A 23,034-nucleotide genomic window follows, 5' to 3' on the forward strand; every position below is an offset into this window, starting at 1 on the left:
CACGCCATTCTCCTGCCTCAGCTTCCCGAGCAGCTGGGACTACAGGCGCCCACCACCTCGCCCGGCTAGTTTTTTGTATTTTTTAGTAGAGACGGGGTTTCACCGTGGTAGCCAGGATGGTCTCGATCTCCTGACCTCGTGATCCACCCGACTCGGCCTCCCAAAGTGCTGGGATTACAGGCTTGAGCCACCGCGCCCGGCCGGCACCTTCTTTCAACAAACACGTGGGCAGCCCCTGGCCACCATGGAGCAGGGGTTCCCCAAAACCCAAGGAATAAACCCACCTGCAGGGTGTGGCGGCAACAAGAGCTGCTGAGAAACAAGGTAGGGGTACACAGCGGCAGTGTGGGAGGAGCAGGAGGGGAGCGGCCCCCACCCGTCTGGAAGAGCAGCACTGTCTGGGGGGACCAGGCCTACAGCCTCCAACCTCCTACTGACTACTAGGAGGACCCGGCTCTGATTCCCAGAGTGGTTGTAAGAGACACAGCCTCCCCAGCCAAGCAGAGCTGATGCCGGTGGCTCCCAGGGGCCTACCCTGACTGCCCGTAAGTGGAGATGGGCCACACACAGTGCATCCAGTACATGCAGTACACTGTCCCCACCGCACCCGAGGCGTCACCTCCAAGCCCAGCGTTCTCCCTGACCTGGAAACTGCGCGGGGACCATGACGAAGTCGTCTGTGTCACAGGAGGAGTCCTTGCTGCCGCCAGAGTCCCGGGAGCTGTGCAGGAAGCCAGCGGCGTCAGCCGGGGAGGTCAGGGTCTTCTGCAGCTGCTGCATCTCGCCCAGGGACTGAGAGTCAATGGAGGGGCTGGTGAAGAGGTCTCAGGCCACAGACACTCAGGAGAGCAAATTCCCCCTCCTCTGGGATGGCCCAGAGCCCCAGTAAAGATCGGGGCGCTGGGGCTGAGAAGGCCTGGGGGCATAGTTCTTCCTGTGCTCTGCTCTCCTCTGTACTTCCACAAGACTCCACTCAAAGGCCAGCCTTGACCTCACAGGGACAGGCCCCCCGATGAGCCACTGCCACCATGCAGCCTGGGTGGGTGGAAGCCCTCAGCTCCCAGAAGCTCTGGGAGGCCCTGTTTTGGGGAGTTGTTCACCACCTGCCCTCTGCACCTCACTTTTCCGTTTGCATAGCCAAGAGAGCGAGGTGCCGTGGGGAGCGTGTCCAGTGAAGAGGCAGCCACCCCCAGTGGACCCTGCTCTGAGGCCAGCACCATGCTAAGGCCCAGCGCACACCATCCATGCGGTGGTGGCTAAAGCCCCAAGTGCCCCGGGGCAGCTGTGCAGAGGGCCACACCTCCCTACAGCGCGGTGCTGCCACGCTCCCCTCACCACATCTGAGCTTCTGGCCATGATACAGGCAGACAACCAAAGTCAGAGGACCGGTCCCTGGTCACAGAGCAGGGGGCCAGGCCAGGAGAGCCCACACACAAAACTCTACCACCAGCCACTACACCATGCCCAAGAGCCAGGTTCCAGATCAGATGGACAGAGGCACGGGGGTTCATGGCCGACTCTGCAGACCCCTCCCATGTCACACAGGGAGTGCCACCATCATGTGGGGCCATCACCCTGCAACCCTCCCCATGCTGAGTCCAGTGGAAGACACCACAAAGGAAGCCGGGGTGCAGGTGCCAGTGGGCCAAGGCCACACGCTACTTCTGTCTGCGTCAGGACAACACCAAAGACAGGACCAGACCAAACAGCCGCCCTGCTGGCCTCTGGGACCTGAGAGCTGTGGGTGTTGGGAGGGGCCGTCACCTGTTTGTGGGGCTTCACCATCTGACAGAATGAACTCATCCATGTCTTTCGTGACTCACAAAGACAACAGAAGTCACAGCACTTCCCCGCGGGGGCCCAGGGCTGGAGCCCCTGACTGCTGAGTGGGGCGAGAAGCTGTCAGGCCCCTGGGGCGGCAACTCACCGGCGGGGAGGCCAGGTGGGAGGTGGAGCTGCTGCTGGAGCTGCTGCCGGACCCCGAACTTGGGTACAAGGGCACAGGCACAGGTGGGGCTGAGGGAAACATGCATAGGTCAGTCTGGACCATCCTCCTGTCTCCTCACCCTTGAGCCAACCCACAGACTGGACAAGCTCAACCATATCCCCTCCACTTCCCGCTGCAACCTGACCAGCAGGGAGGGAGGCTCCCTCCTGGACCACCCCATGACAGTCACAGGGCAGCACCAGCCCCTCCAACACCCCATCCCCATCCCAAGCCTGCTGCATCACGAGAACCCTGGCCTTGGGGTCCCCGCTGCAGCAGAGTGAAGGGCCGGGTGTTCTGCCCTCCCTGGGAGCTGGCCGCAGCTCAAGACCTGCTCCCTCTACCCCACACTCAGTGCCTAACCAGGCCCCAGGGGGATGGGGTGTAGGGCCCATCCAGAGCCCCAGGACCCACAGAAACTCACACTTCCTGACGGAGGGGCTGGCATCGAGGAAAGGGTGATGGAAAAACTCATCTGCAGGAGGAAGGAGGAGTGAGGCCTCAGGAGGGCCCTGCCTCCCCAGGGCCTGAGCTGAGCTCCAGTGGCAGGGTGGGCACCTGCCCAGGCGGAGGTGGAGGCCCTGCCTGCGCTTGGCTTGTGGAAAGGGCAGTGTGCACGTGGGGCTGGGTGCGAAGCGGGTGGGCTCTGCTCACATCAGCAAATGCAAGGAGGGAGGGTGGGGGGCTCCGGCTGCACCCCCGGTGGGCGCTCACCGAAGTCCATGCGTTCCTTGTGGTTGCGCTGGAGCAGAGCCAGGAGCAGCTGCCGCAGCGGGGCCGAGGTCTCCCGGGGGATGCTGGGGTGAGAAGAGGCTGCTGTGAGCGGGGTCTGCAGGGCCGGAGCCCGCGGGGGAAGGGAAGGCAGGAGGGCGCTTACATGGGGACCAACGTCTTGTTCTTCTCGTAGAACAGGCGCAGGTCCTGGGGGCTGCTGGCCTGCGGGGACGGGGACAGCCTGACTGCCAGGGCTGCGGCCGAGCGGGACCAGCCCATGGGGTCTTGGCGCGTTGCCCCCAGTCGGTCCCTGCCCCAGACGCTGCGAAGCCCGGGGGACACCGGGCGCTGGCGCCGCTGTTGCTGCTGGAAGTGCGAGCATGGGGGCGGGGAGGGGCCGCCGACAGTCTCTCGGGGTGTCCACCCCCCAGAACGCGGCCTCCCCGCCCTCACCCACTCGGCCCCGGCGCTGTCCTCACCTCTGATCAGGCGGGTGACCAAACAGGCGACCAGACAGGCGACCAGACAGGCGAGGGAGGCCTCGCGGGGGGCAGCTCCCAGTCACCGCCGGCGGCGCCGCCCCCCCGGGGGAGGCCGAGGCCCTGTCCCCACTGGACCCCTGGACGCCCGCCCCGCCCAGCCAGGACCCGAGGGGAACCCGTGGGGCGCGGGCAGGGCTGGCAGGGGGCGTCTGACCGCAGCTGGCGACACTTGCGCAGAAGGGGCGGCAGGGGGACCAGGGCCAAGCCGAGTTACCTGGAAGGGCGCCTTCCCCGTCAGGCACTGGTAGACGATGGTACCGATGCTCCACAGGTCCGCCTTCCCGTCGTAGTGCTGGGACATGATGACCTCGGGGGCCTGCAGGACCAGAAGCTGGGTCAATGGGAGGACCCCAAACGCCGACCACAGAAGGAGCCCACCAGGCCACAGCCAACCGGAGCAGAGCCCACCAGGCCACAGCCAACCAGAGCAGAGCCCACCACACCCCAGCCAATCAGAGCAGAGCCTGCCAGGCCACAGCCAACCAGAGCAGAACCCACCAGGCCACAGCCAACCGGAGCAGAGCCCACCACCACACCCCAACCAATCAGAGCAGAGCCAGCCAGGCCACAGCCAACCTGAGCAGAGCCTGCCACACCCCAGCCAATCAGAGCAGAGCCTGCCAGGCCACAGCCAACCAGAGCAGAGCCCGCCACACCCCAGCCAAACAGCAAGCCCAGCAAGGCGCCGCCCCCGCCCCCGACACAGCCCGTTCAAGGCAGACACACCATGTACATGGGGGAGCCGCACAGTGTGGCCGCCATCATGTTGCTCTGGAGGTACCGCGCGAAGCCGAAGTCAGCTGCGGGAGAGACGCATCAGGACGGGCGCCTGCCCGGGGCCCCTCCCCGCCGGGCCTGCCTGCCCGCCCGCGGGCTGACCGATCTTGACACGGATGCTGTTGGGGTTGGCGCGGCGGCCGGCGGGGTTGGACAGCAGGATGTTCTGCGGCTTCAGGTCGCGGTGGATGATGCCCTTGCTGTGCAGAAGCCGCATGGCGCCCGCGATCTGCTGCAGGAAGAGCCTGATGGTGTCCTCGCTCAGCGTGCGCATGGCTGCGGGGAGAGGCGGCTCAGGGCTGGGGGCCGTGTCTGCTCCCCCAGAGGTGAGCCCCGCGCAGCCAGGCCGGTCCCGCCACGCGACGGAGAGAGCCAGGCACGGCCGCGGGCCGGGAGGAAACCCCGGGTCAGGAGCAGGAGCCACCGCGGCCCGCTGAGACCAGGGCGCACCTGAAGCTCCCGCGCAGAGCCCGGCGCGCCGGCCCCACCACTCAGCCCCGGGCTGCAGCTGCTCCAGAGACGGGAGGCCGCCGCCCAGCCTCCGTGCCGCCGCGGTTCCGCCCGGGCCCCGCTCCCGCCCCTCTTCCCGGCATCCAGACAGCGGCCAGCTGCGCGCAGCCGGACCCGCAACCAGTCTCCACTCCGCCCGGCCTCAGCGTCTGTCTCCCAGGCTTGGACGGTGGGGTCCTCCCCGCGGGGGACGAGGCGAGGGGGCCAGCGGGTCCTGCCCGTCTACCAGCCCGGCACTCCCGCCCCAGCGCCGTGAGGGCGACGAGAGGCTGAGCCGGCGTTCGAGCAGCCCTGCCGGCTCCCGGGTGCTCAGGCGCAAGTCCCCGGAACCACCCCAGTGCCACCTCCAGACCCTCTGGACACACACCCGACAGGCCGCCGGCGCCCCACCCGCCCCCAGCCCGCCGCCACTGTGGCCCGGACCCCCACCCAGGGAGCCTGGGAACAGACGGGCGCCCACCTGCTGTCCTTCCCTCTGCCTTGCCCGGCCCTGTGCAGCACATCCTCCTCCCATCCGCCACACGGCTCAACTTTGGGTGGGCCAAGAGCCACCTTCCAGCCACACTATGAAGACAACAGCCCTGCACCCCTTGTTTGTGCGGCTCCCGTGGCCTCATTCGACCAGAAGCCTCGGGTTACTTTGGTCACAGCTGTCTCCTCAAGCAAGGGGGAGGCGGGCGGATGGACCGAATCCTAACAACTGGGAGCAGCTCAGCCCCCTGCATCCCCTCAGGAGTCCCAAGGGGACAAGAAAGAGACAGTCTCACAATCAGCCAGGGACCCACTCGAGCCAGGCTGCCTCCCAGGCTGGGCCAGGGTGGCCCTGGGTGCGGGGCCCTGGGGGCTGGCTGGCAGCCCAACTGGCACAGGTGTGCACTCACTGTGCAGGTAGTCGGCCAGGTCCCCACCGTTGCAGTACTGCAAAAGACCAGACACACATCAGGCTGCGGCAGGGACCAGGGCCCACCTCCCAGCCCTGCCCAGCCTCCCCACCCCTCACACTTGGACACTACTCCCTGGGCCCTCAGGCGCCTGCCCACCCCAGGGCAGGTGTCCCCACAGTCCCTGCTGGAAGACATCAGTAGTGATGCTTAGCAGTCATGGCAGCTCACATCTGTAATCCCAACACTTTGGGAGGCCGAGGTGGGCGGATCGCTCGAAGTCAGGAGTTCAAGACCAGCCTGGCCAACGTGGCGAAACCCCATCTCTACTAAAAGTACAAAAATTAGCCGGACTTGGTGGCACACACCTGTAATCCCAGCTACTCGGGAGACTGAGGCAGGAAGATTGCTTGAACCCGGAGGTGGAGGTTGCAGTGAGCTGAGATCGCACCACTGCACTCCAGCCTGGGCGACAGTGAGACTCCATCTCAAAAAAAGAGAAAAGGTGCTCGTCACCCTCCCCCCTGGCCACATCCCTCCCTCTGGGGCTTCCAGGGCCATGGCCATCAGCCTGCACTTGCCCTCACACCACAAGGCACTCACCTCCATGACCAGGTAGACAGAATTAGCCATTTCCTGCAAAACAGAAAAGAGACTGTGAGAGGTCCCAGTGCCCCCGGGCCCTACTGCAGGGAGTCTGGCTCAGCCCCAATTCAGCCTGGGCAGGCCCTGCAGTGCCAGGACTTAGCTGGTCATCCAGCAGCCAGGAAACAAGGACATCTGTGGGCCACGTGCTTTGTAGGTGGGTGTGTTCTGTGTTTTGTGGCCATCCAGGTCTCTATCATGATCAAGGTAAAGGCCCCTGGTCCCCCCATATAAGCGACAACTCCTGGCAGAGGACATACCCTCTAGCAGGAAGGGTGAGGGCCAGGTGTGTGGGCAGGCCTTGGCCCTCAAGCCACAGACACTTCTCAGCTCCTGAGCCCAGGATCAAAGACACCCCAACAGGGCTGGTCGCAGTGGCTCACGCCTATAATCCCAGCACCATGGGAGGCCAAGGCGGGTGGATCACAAGGTCAGTGTTTGAGACCAGCCTGGCCAACATGGTGAAACCCCGTCTCTACTGAAACTATAAAACTTAAACAGATGCGGTGGTTCACACCTGTAATCCCAGCACTTTGGGAGGCTGAGGCAGCTGGATCACGAGGTCAGCAGTTCGACACCAGCCTGACCAACATGGTGAAACTCCATCTCTATTAAAATACTAAAATTAGCCAGGCGTGGTGGCGTGCGCCTGTAATTCCAGCTACCCAGGAGGCTAAGACAGGAAAATCACTTGAACCCGGGAGGAGAAGGTTGCAGTGAGCTAAGACCATGCCATTGCACTCCAGCCTGGGCAACAGAGTGAGACTCCATCTCAAAAAAAAAAAAAAAGACACCAACAGATTGCAGATTGGCACTGCCAGGCTGACCCAGAGGCCTGGAGGCCTCCAGCTGCCCTACCCCAACCTGGCTGCAGCTTAGGCTGCCACCCCTCGACCCAATGCCTTCGGTCAGAGGCATCCCAGCCACCCCCTCCACTGCTGGACCAACAAGGCCTGGTCAACACCTGCTCAGCCCTCAGCTCAGACACAGACCTGACCAGGGGTGCCACCTGCACCTGCCCTTGCCTGCCCCATGAAACTCAGAGTGAGCCAGAGGCGCAGACACAGCACACACCCCAATGGCCAGTGTGAGTACACCCTCACCTGGGACTGGGAGCCTCCCTGTAGCCCACCACTTACTCCCCGCAGCCACAGGAACAAGCTCTCACCACTCCCGTTTCACCGACGGGGAGAGTGAGGCCCAGGAAGCCACATCAAAGCAGGCAGGCTGGGCTGGAGGAGCGAGGGCCCCACACACCCGACTCGTGGCCTCAGAATAGGAGGAAGCCCTTTCCACACAAAACCCCCTCCCTCTGCCCTGTACACATCCACACGCTCTAGGTGCTTGCAGGGAAGCGAGTCTACACCCTGTTGTACGGCCATCCCACTTCTACCCCTGAGCGGGCCCAGGCTGTCTCAAAGCAAAGGGGAGCTGTGTCTGGAGGGGGGTTGCAGGAAGAACACCCCTCGGTGCCTGTGGGAGCAGGGTCCCACACAGGACTCCTGCTCAGCCCCCAGTCCCAGGAGGCCCTGACCAATCAGAAGGCATCCCTGGTGGGGAGACAACCACAAAGCCACTGGGTGTATCTGCTTCGTAACGTGAGAAGACCGTGCCCCCAGAGCTGCCCCCGCAGAGGAGCTGTGGGCTGACAACGATGCTGAGTGGGGACAGGCTCAGGAGAGGGTGCTCTTAGGGCGGCTAAGGTCGATGCTGCTCAGGCAGCAACCCCAGGATCCACAGACACCGCATGGCGGCCCAGAGGGAGACCCAGAAACCCAGGCACAGCCTAGAGAAGGTGGGACCTGTCCACCAGGCAGGCCTCAGCCCACCCCACCCACGCCCGTGCACCCCAAGCCCCGCCTGGCCTCAGCTGCCTACCCAGGAAGAGCATGTGGGAGCCCAGGGCTCCCAGCAGCCGTGGGGAGAACAATCCACACGGGGTACAGGATGGAGCAAAGGGGACTGCAGGGACAGCTCCGGGCAGAACCCAGGAAGGAGGGGGAGACAAAGCTAGAAGGAGAAATAACTTCAGGATGGCAATGTCCACTCCGTGACCTGGGCCCACCATTACCCTCCCCACAGGCCCTCCAGTGAGTGCCCATAGGTACCCACATTTCTCCTCTCCTCTCTGGGGGCCACCTGCCCTGGATCACAGAGCCAGGGGCTCCCCAAGACCTGACCTGCTCACCAGAGCTCCAAACCCACCAGCAAAGCCAGCACAACCAGGGATGCGCCAAAGACAGAGGCATCCTGGGGGACGCCCATGTGTGCAGAGCGGGAGCCCAGCACCCCATCCCCCAGCCACTGACCCAGGACCGGCCTGTGTGGGACAGGAGCTCCCTCTGGGCAGAGGGTGCTAACTGAAGCCCTGTGGCTTCCTCCCACCTGCAAACACTAAGGCAACCACCTCTCACCCCTAGAAAGGCAAAGGCCTGGCCGGGTATGGTGGCTCAAGCTTATCCCAGCATGTTGGGAGGCCAAGGCCAGAGGATCGCCTGAGCCCAGGAGTTTGAGACCAGCCTGGGCAACATAGCAAAACCCCATCTCTACAAAAAAATACAAAAATTATCCAGGTGTGACAGTGCATGCCTGTAGTCCCAGCTACTCGGGGCTGAGGTGGGAGGATGGCTTAGGCCCAGGAGGCCACAGCTACAGTGAGCCGGAAGTTCATGTCACTGCACTCCAGGATGGGTGACGGAAGGAGACGTCTCAAAAAGAAAGGCAGAGGCCCACCAGGGAGACCCCTGTGGCACCAGAGACTGGCCCTGGGCCCACAAGACCCTGGCAAGGAGGCTCTTCCCCCACCCCATCTGCTGCCCACACTCCAGCCAGGGTCCCCAACACCCCTACCCAGGGCACCTGCCACACTGGCCTCATAAGTGCTGGAACCCACCTTGCTACTGACACGTCTAGACCCCTGGCCTTGCCCCAGAGTCACAGATGTCACTCCTAGGTTGCCTTCCTAGAGACCCCTGTGCCCTCCCCACTGTGCTGGCCACCCTCTTCCATCCCCAAAACTTCAGGAGGCACCACCAACTCCCAGGAGGGAGTGGGCAGGGCCCCGCACTTCAGATGGTCCCTTGCAGAAACCAAGGCCTGGCCCATGCTCAGCCTGTCTCCTAAAAGGTCCTCCCCAGCAGGGAACTCAGGGCCAGTGGGGGTGGGGCTGCAGGGTAATGTGGGGCTGCAGGGTAGGGTGGGGGCACCAACCTTACCACAGGCATTTGGGTCTTCCCAACTCCCCTGGGACAGATGACAGCTTCAGACAGGCCCTCAGGGCTGTGGGCATCCAACTCCCTGAGCTGGGCATCAGGGGCACACCAGGGCCTTTCCCACGCCTCCGAGAGCCTCCTGTGAAGTCCCAGTGCACCAGCCCTGCAGGAGCCCAGGTAGCAGGCCATAACCAGCCCACTTCCCATACGAGCACACTGAGGCCCCAGAGGTTGGAAGGCGCGCCCAGGCTAGGAAGTGGCAGGACAGCCCAAGCAGGTGGGCTGGAGTCCCGTCCTCACTCTCTGCCAGTGCCAGTGCCAAGCCAATAACCCTCTGTATCCCCGGAAGGGCCTAGCTTTGCTGCCTCCAACCCTGGCAGGGTCAGGGATGAAGAGTGAGGACAGACAAGCCCAGGCCCACCCCCCTGCCAGGGCTTAGGGGAGCTCCTCCAGGGCAGCTGCAGGCCCAGGTCCTGCGCCACAACACCTCCCCGACAGGGTCCCCCAGCTGGGCCTGCCCACCCTTCCCAGAGGCAGCGACTCTCTGGGGCTCTTGAGGGGGGTCAGGTGAGAGCACAGCCTTGCCGGCCACAGCTGACCTCCCCTGCCCAGCCCTGGGCCCACCCAGAACCCACACAGGGCATCATCGGGTTCCACTTCTGCCTTGCAGCTGAATTTGGTTTTCACAAGCTACCCTGGGGAGCGGGGACCAGGCATGCTCCCAGCATCAAGCCACCCAGTTAAAGACACCAGAAAGGGCCATGACTGCCTCCCTGGGCTCCAGGGCAGGAAGCAGCCACCCCAGGCCGAGCAGCTCGTCTCCCACGGCAGGGCCTGGGGGTCCGTCCCGTGATGACACACACAGCGGTGGCCACACGGCCCATGCCCTTATCAAACACGGCAGGCTCCCTGCACCATCACCCGCACCCTTGTCGCCTATTTTAAGGGAGGAAACGGAACGGCTGCTGACCATTCCACAGGGCTGTCCCTGAAAAATCCCAACACATGCATCCGAGGTTCAGAACACTTCAAAAAGGCAGCAAAATCAACACCCCACTGTCTCCGGGCAGCGTGCTGAGGGACCCGGGACAGCACCCCCCAGGCAGGCCAGCCCCCACACCCCACACACGCACACACGCACGCACAGCCAGCCAGGTGTCCCAGGCAGCCTGGCACGGGTGTCTGGGCACGTAGGAGGCTGCCCCACCCCTGGGGTGCTAAGGTGCTTTACTTAATAGGATCCAGGCTCCCACCCTCTGCCAGTCCTACTCCTGTCTGGTGATCCTGGGCTGGGCCTGGTGAGCAGGCACTGACCTAGTTCACGCCTCCAGAGCTGGCCTTCTTGGCTCCAAAAAGTGGCAAAAGCCACAGCTGTGGCTGGACAGAACCACTCTGCACCCCCAGGCGGGGTTCCTGGACAGCTCCCAAAAGGGAAGGGATGCTGGCTCCACCCTAAGAAGGAAGGGCCACCCTCTGGCCCTGGGGAACCACTTGCAGCCGCCCATTGTGTGTGGGCCTCCTGGGGCTACAGCCCAGGCTGACCTCTGCAGCCTCCCACCTGCTGGGTCTGGGAATCTGGACAATCCAGGAGTCAGCCTCAGGGGGTTGAGGCATGTCCCTAGATGCAGTGAGGCAGGGATGGGTGGCCTGACCCTTCTGAGGGCATAACCTTGCTTGGAAAAAGCAGGGAACAATTCCAGCGCAAGCAGGGGGTGGGGGGTGGGGGGGGCAGTGTAAGCTGCAGAGACCCTCGGGAAGACGCCAACTCCACACATTCCTCCTGAGACCCGGCCATCCTAGTTGGCGCACACCCCAATGAAACCTGGTCCCAGCAGCTCTGCCCTTCAGGCGGCTGAGACCCGTCCCCCAGTCATTGCGGACAGATACTGATACCAGGTGACAGTCCCACAACGGGGTAATGCACAGAAACAAAAACCAACTCCTATCCCCCACGGAGAGACAGCACCCCTCAAACCTCCGGCTGACATCCCACCTCCAGGCTTCAAGCCAGCATGTGGCAAAGGGAGCAGCCCAGGATATGGGCATGGCTTTGGGCTGGCGCTTGCTACACCACACAGGGCCTGTTGTGGTGCACCTTCTCATCTGTTTTGCACCTTCCGGTATTTTTATCCCATGATTTTTTTTCTTTTTTTTTTTTTTTTTGAGATGGAGTCTCGTTCTGTCACCCAGGCTGGAGTATAGTGGCGCGATCTTGGCTCACTGCAACCTCTACCTCCCAGGTTCAAGCGATTCTCCTGCCTCAGCCTTCCAAGTAGCTGGGACTACAGGTGCCCACCACCATGCCCAGTTAATTTTTGTACTTTTAGTAGAGAAGGGGTTTTGCCATGTTGGCCAGGCTGGTCTCAAACTCCTGACCTCAGGTGATCTGCCCACCTTGGTCACCGAAAGTACTGGGAATACAGGCGTGAGTCACCACGCCCGGTCTTATCTCATGATTTTAAAAGTTAAAAAAAAAGATACACACCACTTTGGAGGTAATTCCAGAACTGCCTGGGCCCTGGGGGCCCCTTCACAGGCCCCTGCCCGGGAGCTGGGTACCCACCCCATGGGTTTCTACTTGGCCTGCATCCTGCCCTACCTCACGCTGCAGACAGCCCCCCGGCCAGACCAGCCCAGGCCTGGCAGTCCCCTCCTCACTCTGGGATGGGGAGTCAGAGTCTCATACTGGGCTGGACTGCCTGGACCCACGGTCTCCCAGGCCCCTAAGCAGGGCTGGACACCTCTTGACTTGGGTCTCCACGGGGGAGCACACCTCTTGACTCAGGTCTCCACCACAGGTAACCCACGGGCAGCGGCTCTGTCTGCAGGGCCTGAGTGAGTCATACCTGAGTGGCCCAGCAAGGCCTTCAGCTGCAAGGAACCTGTCAGTTGGCGTGCTGGCCACGGGGGCCACCGTTAGCAAGGCCTGTAGCCATCAGCCCTCCTCCCAGGGCACGCTGGGCAGGATCCCAGCCTGGCTCCACAGCCCCATACCCCGATTCCTGTGGCGGCGGCACTCCTGGGGCCAGGCAAGTGCAGACACTGACACCACACCCTCACTAAGGAGGCCAGGTGCTGCAGCTGCCTCCCAACGGCTGTGGTGGACTCAAAGAGCATAACCCAAGGTATACACTTCCCAGGCACTCACACTTTCACAGTTTTTATGGCTAAAAAAGAAACCCAATACACAAAACCCAACACGATAAAACAGAAATAACCTCAACAGTCAACAAACAACATGGAGGGGAATACCTGCAACCTATCACAAAGAAGCTACTTTCCTTCATATGTAAAGGACGCCTACCAATCAACAACATTTACAGAGCACTTACAACGTGAAAGGCATAGTTCTAAGGACTTAACACACTCAAGTTGCCATCACAACCACAACAGTTTTTGTGGTTTTTTTTTTTTTTTTTGATAGATTCGCCGTCGCCCAGGCTGGAGTGTAGCGGCGCAATCTCGGCTCACTGCCGCCTCCGCCTCCTGGTTTCAAACGATTCTGCTGCCTCAGCCTCATGAGTAGCTGGGACTATAGGCATGGGCCACCACGCCCGGCTAATTTTTGTATTTTAATAGAGGCGGGGGCCGGGCGCGGTGGCTCAAGCCTGTAATCCCAGCACTTTGGGAGGCCGAGATGGGCGGATCACAAGGTCAGGAGATCGAGACCATCCTGGCTAACCCGGTGAAACCCCGTCTCTACTAAAAAATATAAAAAACTAGCCGGGCGAGGTGGCGGACGCTTGTAGTCCCAGCTACTCGGGAGGCTGAGGCAGGAGAATGGCGTAAATCCGGGAGGCAGAGCTTGCAGTGAGCTGAGATCCGGCCACTGCACTCCAGCCTGGGCGACAGAGCAAGACTCCGTCTCAAAAAAAAAAAAAAAAATAGAGGCGGGGTTTCACCATGTTGGCCAGGATAGTCTCGATCTCCTGACCTCGTGATCCACACGCCTCAGCCTCCCAAAGTGCTGGGATTACAGGCCTGAGCCACTGCACCCAGTCAACAGTTTTTAAAAGGTAAGAAAACTGAGGTGCCAGGAGGCTACCTGCCCAAGGTCACACAGGTAAATATTAGAGCTAGGGCCCAGCGAACGGCAGAATGGCTCAGGGGCCATGGTGTTAAGCATGGTACCCTTCAACCTTGGCACAAAAGGGATCAAGAACTTGCCAGAAATATGTGCCTAACCAGGTACGGTGGTGCATACCTGTAGTCCCAGCTACTCCGGAGGCTGAAGTGGGAGGATCTCTTGAGTTCAGGTGTTCAAGGCTGCAGTGAGCCATGATTATGCCACTGCACTCCAGCCTGGGCAAGAGAGTGAGACCCAGTCTCTTTAAAAAAATATATTAACATAGGCCCGAAGCGGTGTCTCCTGCCTGTAATCCTAGCACTTTGGGAGGCCGACGCGGGCAGATCAGCTGAGGTCAGGAGTTCTAGACCAGCCTGACCAACACAGAGAAATCCTGTCTCTACTAAAAGTACAAAATTAGGCGGGCATGGTGTCACATGCCTGTAATTCCAGCTACTTGGGAGGCTGAGGCAGGAGAATTGCTTGAACCTGGGAGGTGGAGGTTGTGGTGAGCCGAGATAGTGCCACTGCACTCCAGCCTGGGCAACAAGAGCGAAACTCCGTCTCAAAAAAATATATATATAAAATACAGAAATATATTGTGAAGGCTGGGCACGGTGGTTCACGCCTATAATCCCAGCACTTCAGGAGGCCGAGGCGGGAGAATCGTTTGAACCCAGGAGGTGGAGGTTGCAGTGAGTCAAGATCGCGCCATTGCACTCCAGCCTGGGTGACAGATTGAAACTGGGTGACTCCATCTCAAAAAAAAAAAAAAAAAATTGTACAAAGGACAAGTAGTATTTCTAACATTCCCATGCTCAGATAGTGAAGTTCATTCATTGCCAATGAAAAAGAAAACCAACCAGGCGGGGTGGTTCACTCCTGCAATCCCAGCACTTTGGGAGGCTGAGGCCAGTGGATCACGAGGTCAGAAGCTGGAGACCAGGCTGGCCAACATGGTGAAACCCTGTCTCTACTAAAAATACAAAAATCAGCTGGGTGTGGTGGCACGCGCCTGTACTTGGGAGGCTGAGGCAGGAGAATCGCTTGGACCCAGGAGGTGGAGGTTGCAGTGAGGCGAGATCACGTCACTGCACTCCATTCTGGGTGAAAAAAGCAAAACTCCGTCTCAAAAAAACAAAAAAGAATAGCAAAACCATAAGAGACATCATTTTCCACTTCTCACATGAGCCACGATGGAAACCTCTGAGAGCCGCCCTCCTGGAAAGGAGCTAAGAAGACATGTGCTTGGAGTCAGGCTGAGACCACTGGCATTGCCTCTCTGGAGGTCAGTTTGGCAATAACTACCCAAATTAAAAACCAGCATCCCGGCCGGGCGCGGTGGCTCAAGCCTGTAATCCCAGCACTTTGGGAGGCCGAGACGGGCGGATCACAAGGTCAGGAGATCGAGACCATCCTGGCTCACCCAGTGAAACCCCGTCTCTACTAAAAAAATATAAAAAACTAGCCGGGCGAGGTGGCGGGCGCTTGTAGTCCCAGCTACTCGGGAGGCTGAGGCAGGAGAATGGCGTAAACCCGGGAGGCGGAGCTTGCAGTGAGCTGAGATCCGGCCACTGCACTCCAGCCTGGGCGACAGAGCGAGACTCCGTCTCAAAAAAAAAAAAAAAAACCAGCATCCCTCCCACCCAAGGATTCTACTTCTAGGGAGCCAGTCACAACCACCCTGATGTACCAGCATCCCAAAATAACCCCAGGTCCCACCTACAGGGCCTCAGTGAAATCAGTTATGGAATCTCGGGCAACAGGCACCCCATGGCTGAAAATCACCATGGTGGCCCCAATCAGGACAGCAGTGAGCACCTCCACAATGGCTCCTTCAGCCCGAGAGCACTCCCTCTCACAGCCCTCACAGCCCGTGCTTTCTGCTTCACAGAGGAAGAAATAGGGCCGCAAACTGAAGAAGTTGTGTGTGCACGTGGCAGCCAGGACTGGGCCCCTCATCAGCGTCAGCCGGGCTCTCAACCACTGTGCTTACAGATGGTGACCTCTAACAGAGAGGGGTCAACTTTTCGAGGGATTTTTTTGTTTTGTTTTGTTTTTTTGAGACAGGGTCACACTCTGCTGCCCAGGCTGGAATGCAGTGGCAAGATCACGGCTCACTGCAGCCTCAAACTCCTGGGCTTAATCAATCCTACCACAACCTTCAGAGTAGCTGAGACATGCCACTATGCCTGGCTAATTTTCTTTCTTTTTTTTTTCAGAGACAGCAAGTCTTGCTGTGTTGCCCAGGCTGGTCTGTCCTGGCCTCCCACAGTGCTTGGGTCACAGGTGTGACCCACTGTGCCTGGCCGAGGGGTAAACTTTCTGATATGGATTGAGCCAGCACAGAACCTTCCCCTAGCTGTACTCCTTCAGAGACAGGGTCTCACTCAGTCGCACAGGCTGGATGGAGTGCAGACTATATTCTTAAGTGACAAAATTCACGGCGCAGAGAGGTGGGTGTGGTTGGAAGGACACACATGAACACATCGTCTTGTAAGGACGGCTGTCCCCAGTGGCCCAGAAACAACTAAGGCAGGTGCCTGAGAGCGGAGGACAGCAGGACTCATCCAGGGGGCTGGACTCTTACCTTTACCACACTCCCTCCTCTAATGTTTGCGGATTTTCTTTTATCACTCGAATTGTTCATTACCCATTTTTAAAAGCCAATTATTTTTTCCTGGGTTTGGGTGCCTGCCTCAAACATTGCCTTACCGACACAGGGCAACAATCCCCGCACCTGTGGGGCGAGGGCAGGCTAAGCTGCAGCTCCAGCAGAGCCTGGTGCCCGGAGACAGGAGCGCCTGCAGCTGGCCGCTCTAAGTGCTTCCTGAGTAGAGGAAGCCGCAGTGTTGCCAACACTGGAGGAAGTGGCAGATGCCCACAACCAGGTGTGTGCGGCCGACTGGCATGGAGCGGGGGCTGGGGATGCTGGCCCTGGGTCTGCGGGGGTCGTACAGACAGTCACAGGGCCTGGCCTGGAGATGCCCAGGACTGGACCTGGGGAGCCCTGGAGGGGAGCAGCAGGCAGCGTAGCCCAGGGTGGAGAGGGACTCCTCGTTGTCACTGCCTGGCCAGGGACAGCTGCCCACTCCTTGCTGGCTCCCAGCACCATGACGCAGGTCCAGGCTGTGGCCCAGGCAGGAGGCTTCCAAACATGGGGAGGATGAGGAAAGAAGAGGAAGGGAGGGAGGAAAGCACAGAGAAAAGGGGTGGGAAGAGGGCGGGAAAAGCAGCGGGAGGGGTGGCCCGGTTCCAGGACACAGTGTGCCTGGGTTTCCAGGTACTTGTTGGACCTGGGCCCTCCTCACTCGACACCTTGTGACAAGCCTCGGTCCCCAAGGCCACTGCAAAGCTCTGACAGGCAGAGGGAGGATGCCACCAAAACACAGCCCGCCAGCCCTTCCCTCAGCCAGGGGCTGGGCCCTGGGCTCAGTAAACAGGTCGCAGAGCCATTAGTCAGCACTTTGGTGGGGCGGATCTCCCGCCTCAGGTTCCTGGGTCCCTAGGAGGGCACCGTGGCTCCCACAGCCCCAGCCCGGACTGCCCTGAGCCCTGGGACATCGGGGCAGCATGAAAGCCAGCTGGTCCCACTGCCTGCATCCTGGGGCCAGCCGGGCCTGAGGTCCTCTCCTTGGCCAGCCAGCGGCAGCCGCCTGTGCCCCGGCGCGGCCCTGACTGCCAGCGAGCAGGAGTCTCTGGCGGCCCCTCCCCCGCCCTGTCTGACGCAGAGCAAGGCCGGCCAATGCCGGCCGCAGGAGCAATGTCAACAAACACACGGCCTAGACAGGTGGGCCAGGCCGGCAGTGCTGCCAGGGCCTGCCTGGGACGCCGGACTCAGGCAGGGCCCCTAGGACTGACACCCGGCGGGGAAGGGATGCCTGGTCAGGGGAACTCAGCCCTGCCCTCCGGGCGCCCTGCGGCCCAGACACCCCCTCCCCGGTCTCACAGCGGGGGAAGTCACAGCAAGAGCCAGCCCCAGCCCAGGCCTGGACCCAGGGTGGCGTCTCCAGGGGCCCAGTAGACCCCAGCCTGGACAGGCTCAATAGGAGTGCTCACCAGGGGATCCAGCACCTGGGGCCACAGTCTCCCATCCCCGTCCCCAGCAGACAGCAGCCCAGAGGCCTTACCTGGAAGTCGTACAGGGCCACGATGTTTTCATGTTTCAGTTCCTAGGACAGAAACCCAAGTTTCTTATCAGTGTGGGGAGGGGGCTCGCCCTCGCCCACACACCCTCCCCAAGCACTAGCTCACCTTCAGGATTTTGATTTCCTTCCCCAGCAGCGTCTGAGATTTGGCGAGGTTCTTCTTGTTAATGCACTTGACGGCCACCTCCAAATCGTGCTTCTGAAAGCCAAACGTGCAACTTCAGGGCCAGCGCTGCCCCTCGCAGGCCTTCCCCAGACCCCAGACCGCACAGGTGGGGCCCTGAGATGATCCCACTTGGGGATCCCGGGACTGGAAGGCCGAGTGGGGAGCCAGGTTGAGGATCGGGCTGGGGGTCCTGGGGTAGGGATCCAGCCTGGAAAGCCAGGCTGTGGAAAAGGGCGCGGGGCGTCCCGGGATAAGGGTTTGGACAGGAAAGTCGGACTGGGGGTCTCGGAGTGGGGATCTGGGCTGGCAAGCTAGGCAGTGGATCCAGAGGTGGGGGTCGGCCTGGAAAGCCCGGCAGCGGATCTCGGAGCGGGAGTCTGTACTGGAAAGTCGGGCTGGGGGTCGCGGGGTAGGGATCCTGGGGTGGGGGTCGGCCTGGAAAGTCGGGCGGGACTCTCGGGCGGCGTGGAGGGGGGTGGTCCCAGGACAGGTGGGAATCTCGGGGCGGGGATGCCGGGGCAGGGGATCCCGGGCCGGACGGGGACCTCACCTCGCGGTGGCGGCCCTTGAAGACCACCGCGAAGGCGCCGTGGCCGATCAGATCCTTGCGGGAGAACTCGAACTTGCCCACGGTCTCTGTGCCGCCGCGGCCGGGCTCCATGGCGCGGGCGGGCCGGGGGCGCGGGGCGGGGGGTGGCGGGCCGAGGCGCGGGGGACTCAGGCGGAGGCGCGGGCCGGGGCGGGCGGGCCGGGGGCGCGGGGCCGGGGGCGCGGGGCCGGGCGAGGGCGCATCTCCGGGGCCGCGCGCCCCATCTGGCAGGCCGGGGCCGGGTCCCAGCCCCGCGGGCCAGGCGAGGTCGGAGGGTCGCGCTTCCACCGGCGCCTGTGCCGCGGCACTCTTCCCGGGCTGCTAATCCGAATCCAGATCCGACTCCGACTCCGACTCCGACTCTGGCTCCAACTGGGGCCCGGGCTCGGCCCCAACGGAGAAACAAAAGAGCCGCGGCGCCCGGGCCTCACAGCCTGAGACGCCCGCGCAGCCGCACTGCGCGCCGGGCCGGGGGACGGGGATGGGGCGGGGCCTGCGGGACGGGGCGGGACGGGGCAGCAGAGCCGGGCGTGACGAGCTGGCGGGGGGCGGGGAACGGGGCGGAGAATGGGGCGGGGCCTGTAGGGCGGGTGGGCGGCTGGGCCAGACCATCGTGTGGCCGGGTGGGCTGGGAGTGGGTGGGGCCAACAGCGGACCGTCCCGGTGAGGGCAGAGAGGAGCGCTGACCTGGGAGCTGGCCACGGGGATCCCTGTTGATTCCTTGCCCCACTCCCTGCCACGCCCCTTCCCCGCCCCACTTCTCTGCTTCCCTCCATCCCTTCCCCTCTCTCCCTCCCCCTCCCTCCTTTTCCCCCTCCCATCACCTGTCTCCCTCCCTGCCCCCTCCCCTCCGCCCCCTCCCATGCTTCCCCCCTCCCCCCCCCCCCCCGCTCCCTTCCGCCCCCACTGCCTGTGCTCCTCCCTCCTGTCTCCCCTTCCTGTTCTCCTCCCTCCAGCTCCCTGTTCCCGTTCTACAGGAGAATGGAGACCAGGCGTGGGAAATGTACCCAAAACGGGGGACTCCGTAGAATTAATTCTTAGAACTAGAATGGCTGCGTTATAGGTTACGTACTTAAAGTTGCGTTCCATAATGCCAAATTGTAAAAAAAAAAAACTTGTAGACCAAAAAGTTGTCACCAAAACCTACCACATAGCCCATAAATCGGCTGGGGAGGAAAGGTTAGCTAGATGGGCTGTGCATCGGTCCTATGGAACAGTGCACAGAGGTAAATATACCTGTGCTCAAGGGTGAGTTCTCCAAAGTTTATAATTAAGTAAAAGCAAAATATGGAACAGGGCACTGTACTGTCTGTCGTTTTAAGAAAGCCGTAGGAGTGGTGTGTGTGTGTGTTTGTGTGTGTGTGAAACGCCTGTATGTGTACGTGATCATTCCTAACCATAATGTCCGCTAACTCACCACTTAGCCCAAGCATTGCGCTTTCCAGCTAATTAGTGCATTCATTCAATGATTCCACGAGGCGCTTGCTATTGTATCCCTATTTTACCGATGAGGAAATCTAGGCCCAGAAAAGTTAGGGAATGTGTCCAAAGTCACGCTGCCCGCACAGAAGACACAGTCAACAGCGATTGCGCTGGTGGGAGGACTGCGGAAGACTCAGTGCTTTTCACCGGACACATTGTGTGCTAGTTTGAATGACTTTCACCACGTGCAAGCGCTGCTTTTGCAAATGCGTGATTCTAAACAATGCTCACCACCCCAGCCTTCAGCACAGTCCAAAAGCAACAGCCCAGAAACACACACTTCAGCCAGGACCCTCCGTGCTGCCTCCCAGAGCAGCCCATTAGCTGGACAGCCTGATGCCCTGGGATGGATGGGTCAGGAAGTCCTGGATGCCTCTTACCTGCACTCAGCTCATCCTCCAGGCCCCAGGATACACAGACTCCTGCCCCTGGACTGGGGGCCAGAAGCCACCGAGCTGGAAGGCACAAGAGGTCTCCTGACATCTGTTTTCCAAATGAAGAGGTTCCCCAGTGCCCTGTGGTCAGCCATAGCATTCACTCACGTCCTGGTTCATTGAGCGAGTGTCTTCTGCACACCGGCCTGCCGGGAGAGCAGACGCTGCGAGGTAAGTGCTGCAGTTGACACAGTGAGAACAAGACCCTCCTGCAGAAGCTTCCAGCGCTTAAAGGTGGGGGACAAGAAGAGCAGTAATTGTACCACCTGTGACAAAATTGCAACAGAAAAAATGAGTGAACAGGTGGCTAAGTGCTGAGGTGATCAGGGCACACCATAAAGGCCGAGATTGCTAGAGATGGCAAAGCCTGCACTCCTGGAAAGACCCAGGGAACCCCAGCCCAGCCCACCCTGGCCTGGAAAGTCAAGCTGAGGGGGTCTTCACCCCAAATTCAAAGAAATACCCAGGAAGAGTTTGGGAGAGGGTGAGATGGCAAGATGGGATTTGCATTTGGAAACCATTACTAGGCCCACCAAGAGAGGACATGTTTCTTTTTCTGTTTTGTGCGGTCTTATTAAATTTTTTATTCTTTTTATAACTTTTAGGTTCAGTGGTATGTGGGCGGGTTTGTTATACAGGTAAATTAGGGTTCACAGGGGTTTGATGAACGGATTATTTCATCACCCAGGTTAAAAGCAGAGTGCCTGATAGAGCACCCGATAGGTACTCTGCTTTTTTTTTTATCCTCTCTCAGCCTCCCAATGCTGGGACTGCAGGCGTGAGCCATCATGCCCGACCCATCTTCACCATTTTTAAGTGCATAGCTCAGTGACATTAAGTACAATCACGTTGTTGTGGGCCGGCCGTGGTGGCTCATGCCTGTAATCTCAGCACTTTAGGACGCCGAGGCAGGAGAAATTATTTTTTGATTCTCTCTCCCACCTCCAACCCCCACACCCTCAGGTGGGACCTGGTGTCTCTTGTTCTCTTCTTTGTGCCCATACATTTTCAATGTTTACCTCCCACTTGTAAGTGAAAACATGTAGTATTTGGTTTTCTGTTCCTGTGTTAGTTCGCTTGGGATAACGGCCTCCAGCCCCATCCATCTTGCTGCAGAGGACATGATCTCATTCTTTTTTATGGCTGTGTAGTATTCCATGGTGTATATGTACCACAATTTCTTTTTTTTTTTTGAGACAGGGTCCCTCTCTGTCACCCAGGCTGGAGTGCAGTGGCTTCATCTCTGCTCATTACAGCTTTGACTGCCCGGGCTTAGGTGATCCTCCTGCCTCAGCCTCCCGAGCAGCTGGGATTACAGGTGCATGCCACCACACCCTACTAATTTTTGTATTTTTTGTAGAGGTGAGATCTCACAATGCTGCCCAGGCTGGTCTCAAACTCATGGGCCCAAGTGATCCTCCTGCCTCGGCCTCCCAAAGCGTTGGGATTACAGGCATGAGCCACTGTGCCCGGCAGAGGGCTTACGTCTGTAATCCCAACGCTTTGGGAGGCTAAAACGGGCTGATCACCTGAGGTCAGGAGTTCGAGACCAGCCTGGCCAACGTGGAGAAACCTCGTCTCTACTAAAAATACAAAATTAGCTGGGTGGGGTGGCGCATGCCTGTAATCCCAGCTACTCTGGAGGCTGAGGCGGGAGAATCACTTGAACCCAGGAGGCAGAGGTTGCAGTGAGCCGAGATGGTGCCATTGCACTCCAGCCTGGGAGACAAAAGTAAAACTCCACCTCAAAAAAAAAAAAAAATTAAAAATTAAACAACAGACATAAGCCACCACGCCCAGCCTCAGAATGTGCTTGTTTTTGTTTTTTGTTTTTTTTTTTGTTTTTTGTTTGTTTGTTTTTGAGACGGAGTCTCGCTCTGTGGCCCGGGCTGGAGTGCAGTGGCCGGATCTCAGCTCACTGCAAGCTCCGCCTCCCGGGTTCACGCCATTCTCCTGCCTCAGCCTCCCGAGCAGCTGGGACCACCAGGCGCCCGCCACCTCGCCCGGCTAGTTTTTTGTACTTTTTAGTAGAGACGGGGTTTCACCATGTTAGCCAGGATGGTCTCGATCTCCTGACCTCGTGATCTGCCCTTCTCGGCCTCCCAAAGTGCTGGGATTACAGGCTTGAGCCACCGCGCCCGGCCCTGTTTTGTTTTTTTGAGGCAGAGTTTCGCTCTTTTCACGCAGGCTGGAATGCCATGGTGTGATCTCGGCTCACCACAACCTCCACCTCCCAGGTTCAAGCGATTCTCCTGCCTCACCCTCCCAAGTAGCTGGGATTACAGGCACGTGCCACCACACCCGGCATTTTTAGTAGAGATGGGGTTTCACCATGTTGGCCAGGCTGGTCTCGAACTCCTGACCTCATGATCCACTCGTCTCAGCCTCCCAAAGTGCTGGGACTACAGGCGTGAGCCACCACACCCGGCCCATCTTAACCACTTTTAAGTGCACAGTTCAGTGACATTAAATGCAATCACATTGTTGTGGGCCGGCCGTGGTGGCTCACACCTGTAATCCCAGCACTTTGGGAGGACGAGGCAGGAGAATCGCCTGAGCCCAGGAGTTCGAGACCAGCCTGGGCAACCTGGTGAAACCCTGTCTCTGTAAAAACATTGTTGTATAACCATCTCCACCATCCAGCTCCAGAACTCGTTCTGCTTCCAAAACTGAAACTCGTCCCTGTTGAAGACTCATTCCTCATTCCCTTCCTTTCAGCCCCTGGCACCCACTCTTCTACTTTCTTTTTTTTGAAACAGAGTCTTGCTCTGTCACCCAGGCTGGAGTACAGTGGCATGATCTCGGCTCACTGCAACCTCCGCCTCCCGGGTTCCGGCGATTCTCCTGCCTCAGCCTCCTGAGTAGCTGGAACTACAGGTGT

The 23,034-nt window shown here is 60.0% G+C and overlaps 1 protein-coding gene across 2 annotated transcripts in view; it reads right to left on the minus strand.

Moving 5' to 3' along the window:
- ULK1 (unc-51 like autophagy activating kinase 1) overlaps positions 1–18,702 on the minus strand; it is a 28,984-nt gene extending 10,282 nt beyond the window's left edge. For both annotated transcript variants that reach the window (XM_033220079.1, XM_033220078.1), the window contains exons 1-13: positions 18,199–18,702; positions 17,589–17,681; positions 17,465–17,506; positions 6,015–6,047; positions 5,412–5,448; positions 4,123–4,296; positions 3,970–4,043; positions 3,458–3,559; positions 2,865–2,923; positions 2,702–2,784; positions 2,412–2,462; positions 1,928–2,016; positions 645–792 (exon numbers count right to left, since the gene is read on the minus strand). In XM_033220079.1, the coding sequence (XP_033075970.1) occupies positions 645–792; positions 1,928–2,016; positions 2,412–2,462; positions 2,702–2,784; positions 2,865–2,923; positions 3,458–3,559; positions 3,970–4,043; positions 4,123–4,296; positions 5,412–5,448; positions 6,015–6,047; positions 17,465–17,506; positions 17,589–17,681; positions 18,199–18,309 (1,096 nt within the window). In that variant the 5' untranslated portion in view covers positions 18,310–18,702. The remainder of the gene's footprint in view (positions 1–644; positions 793–1,927; positions 2,017–2,411; positions 2,463–2,701; positions 2,785–2,864; positions 2,924–3,457; positions 3,560–3,969; positions 4,044–4,122; positions 4,297–5,411; positions 5,449–6,014; positions 6,048–17,464; positions 17,507–17,588; positions 17,682–18,198) is intronic.
- Positions 18,703–23,034: the final 4,332 nt, after the last annotated feature.

Source organism: Trachypithecus francoisi, unplaced genomic scaffold (assembly GCF_009764315.1).
Source record: "Trachypithecus francoisi isolate TF-2019V2 unplaced genomic scaffold, Tfra_2.0 Lachesis_group11, whole genome shotgun sequence".
Taxonomy (NCBI): domain Eukaryota; kingdom Metazoa; phylum Chordata; class Mammalia; order Primates; family Cercopithecidae; genus Trachypithecus; species Trachypithecus francoisi.